Source organism: Penaeus monodon, chromosome 30 (genome assembly GCF_015228065.2).
Source record: "Penaeus monodon isolate SGIC_2016 chromosome 30, NSTDA_Pmon_1, whole genome shotgun sequence".
Taxonomy (NCBI): Eukaryota; Metazoa; Arthropoda; class Malacostraca; order Decapoda; family Penaeidae; genus Penaeus; species Penaeus monodon.
In genome coordinates, this window is record NC_051415.1 from 31,133,514 (window position 1) to 31,136,434 (window position 2,921).

The following is a 2,921-nucleotide window of genomic DNA, read 5'->3' on the forward strand; positions in this document are numbered from 1 at the left end:
CGCCAAATTAAGATAAAACACAACACACTCTGCTTGTCCCATAACAAAAACAGACAAGCACAATAAAGCAGTACCTGATAAGGACGGATATGTTGCCCATGTTGCTCCCGTGCATGTGGTAGAAGAAGACGAATTTGCAATCTTGGTTCGCCGCTATGGGCTCACTCACCAGCAAAGCCTCTTGACCAGCCTGTTCGTCCACCGGCAGATACAGGTAGTGGCCTTTCTTACTCCAGAGTGTATGGTCGTAATTGGGACCCAGGACTGCAATTATAGCGAAAAAAAGGAAATCGAGATATAAACAAATTAATAAATGGATTAAATGTTCGAATATTAAGTGACCATTATTCCTTTGGAAGAAAGTCAGTATTCAGGTATTCTTTTTAATGTATTCAGTACTGTTCGCAGACCCATACTTATAGGCGTGGTCGTCCCGCTACCCATTAACCAGTCCGTGTCGTCCTCCTGACTCTGAGAAAACCAGCCAAGTGAGTCGTCTTCCAAGGTAATTCGGTGGTAGTCCCCACATACTTCCTCCGTCTCGTCTTCTCCAGCACCGCAGTCGTCGGTAAGGTCACACAAGGAATCCACATCCACACATACCTGTTGGTAAGCATGACATACCGCACGCGATATTTAAGGATCACTCTGTTCGTAGTTGACTGTGTTATTAATCTGGTAATCTGATGATAGGTATTAAGGAAAATCATATAAAAAAAAATATATCGAAACTTATGATGAAGTAATATTTCCCGGAAATACTGCGTCTATCGTTAATATTCCACTGCATGGGTGATTATAAATTTATGTAGCGAATACCCCATTTAAGCAAGAGAAACACCAGAAGCATTAGAATCGTCTATTTCCTGTTATGGTTGATAACATGTTAAATAAAATACAACTTATACTGATATTATTTCCCACACATACGCACACGCCATATATGTACCACACTCCCAAAGCCCCTGCCTTCCTTTTTTATTTCTTCGCCAACACTTCTCCTTTCATCCCTTTCCTTTCTACCATTCTTTCTCAGAGCGTAATAGCATCTCAGTGCGTAATAACATTTTTAGTGCATTTCACTTACCTTAGTAACAGGGCAGTGATACAGCGCTTGGTGGCAGTCACCGTCCGTGGGCAGTGGGAAGTCACATTCCGAGAAATGTGTCTCGTCTATGGCAAACGCTCCTGAATATTCTGGAGCATTTCTCTTGAGGAGGGACAACTGGAAAGTTTCTTTATGGCGCCCAATACCGACTCTTCCAATATGCCATATCCCCGGCTCAGCTGTGACAAATTTATCGCTAAAATAAGCCATGACAGTAAATTCTTCTGCAGAAGTGTTGAGCCACAGAGTGATATCCGAGCTATGAGGTGGCATTGTATAGAACCAGAACTCGAATACGCAGGTTGCGGCCGAATTCTGAAACCAGTGAAGGAAAGTCTTTGCTTCCTGTTCTTTATTCAACTCAGTTTCCTTGTGCACCATAAGGAAATGTCCATCTAAGTTTCCAGTCGAGTCACTGAAGGGCCCTGTATGGTCAGTTCCCCATGCTATATCATTGCTGTGAGCCACTACCCAGTCTAGGCCATCATTCTCAACTTCCTTCCACCCACAGTCACCATTCTCAAAACTACAGTGGTTTGGACACTCGTCCTCGTCGCTGGAGTCGTCACAGTCTAATCGGAAATCACATACACTTGTGGCTGGGATGCAGCCGTAAGACTTGCAAGGGAACTCTTCTGGCTTACAGTAGAGGCTGTGACAATTATCTGAGAAAGAAACATCATCGACAGCAATATCTCCTTCTATGGGATTGCCAGCAATTCCCTCAAGAACAATTTTGAAGTATCTTGGAATATTGATATCCAGGTCTTTCAGGATCCAGAGATAGTCATCAGAACCTGACGTCTCAAACAGATCATATTTTGCCTTGGTTATGCTTCTTGGCGTTTCTTCACCGAAAATTCTCAGTGTGGCATTTTGGTTTGCCCTCATCATGTACCAAAATCTGAAATGACATTCCCCTTTAGCAGGTGCAAAGGATTCACTAGAAATCTGTCCTTTTTTGCCTTTTGATCCTTCAACACTTTGTAGATATAGATAGTATCCAGTATCATTTCCATAGGTATGGTCATAACCAGGACCAGTGCCTTCTGCTAACATATCACCTGTCTTTCTCATCCATGCGAGGTCAGTATGCTCTTGCTGCCAGTTACAATAATCTACTTCAAAGTTGCATCTGCCAGGATATTTCTCACAAGCTAACTCATCTGACCCATCCCCACAGTCATCATTGAAGTCACATACAAGAGTCTGATTGACACAATTGCCATTACTGCATGAAAAGTGATCATCATGGCAGATGATGGGTGTTGGCTGCTTACAGTTGTGAAACTGTATATCATCAATCATGACTATATCTTCGTTTGAAAATTTCGTAGACCTGAACCTCAGTTTCCAACCAGTGTGATGTTCAGGAATACCAACAGTCTGTGTGTGCCACTCTTCACCCATGTTACCTGTTGTAACCCAAAGTGTTAGTTCCATAGAGACCTGTAGCATAACAATAGCAAGAGCAGAATTTTCTCCACTTTTGTAGTAAAGGAAGGACATGGTACATGAGGCTGATGTCGGTCCTAATATGACACTTTCTAGGTCAGCAATGTCTGATGTTCCTCCGAGCTGTTCAGTTACATTCATAACATAACTCATATGTCCCACTGTTTCTTTTGCCCTAGACCACCGGTACTGACCATGACTTACATCCTCCCAGCCACATGTGTTAGTTTCAAAGTCGCATTCACCACAGTGAGATTCATCACTGCCATCACCCACAATCATCATTAAAATTACACACGCTTTCAGTAGAAACGCAATGATTATTGTTGCAATGGAAACCACTGTTGCATGGATTTTC

At 42.6% G+C, this 2,921-nt stretch overlaps 1 protein-coding gene across 1 annotated transcript in view; it reads right to left on the reverse strand.

Annotated features, from left to right (window-relative positions):
* Positions 1 to 2,915, reverse strand: part of LOC119592411 (MAM and LDL-receptor class A domain-containing protein 1-like) — a 5,825-nt gene extending 2,910 nt beyond the window's left edge. Inside the window, exons 1-3 of the mRNA XM_037941232.1 lie at positions 1,088 to 2,915; positions 417 to 603; positions 75 to 264 (exon numbers count right to left, since the gene is read on the reverse strand). Of these exons, the coding sequence (XP_037797160.1) occupies positions 75 to 264; positions 417 to 603; positions 1,088 to 2,848 (2,138 nt within the window). The 5' untranslated portion in view covers positions 2,849 to 2,915. The remainder of the gene's footprint in view (positions 1 to 74; positions 265 to 416; positions 604 to 1,087) is intronic.
* Between the last annotated feature and the right edge of the window lie 6 nt (positions 2,916 to 2,921).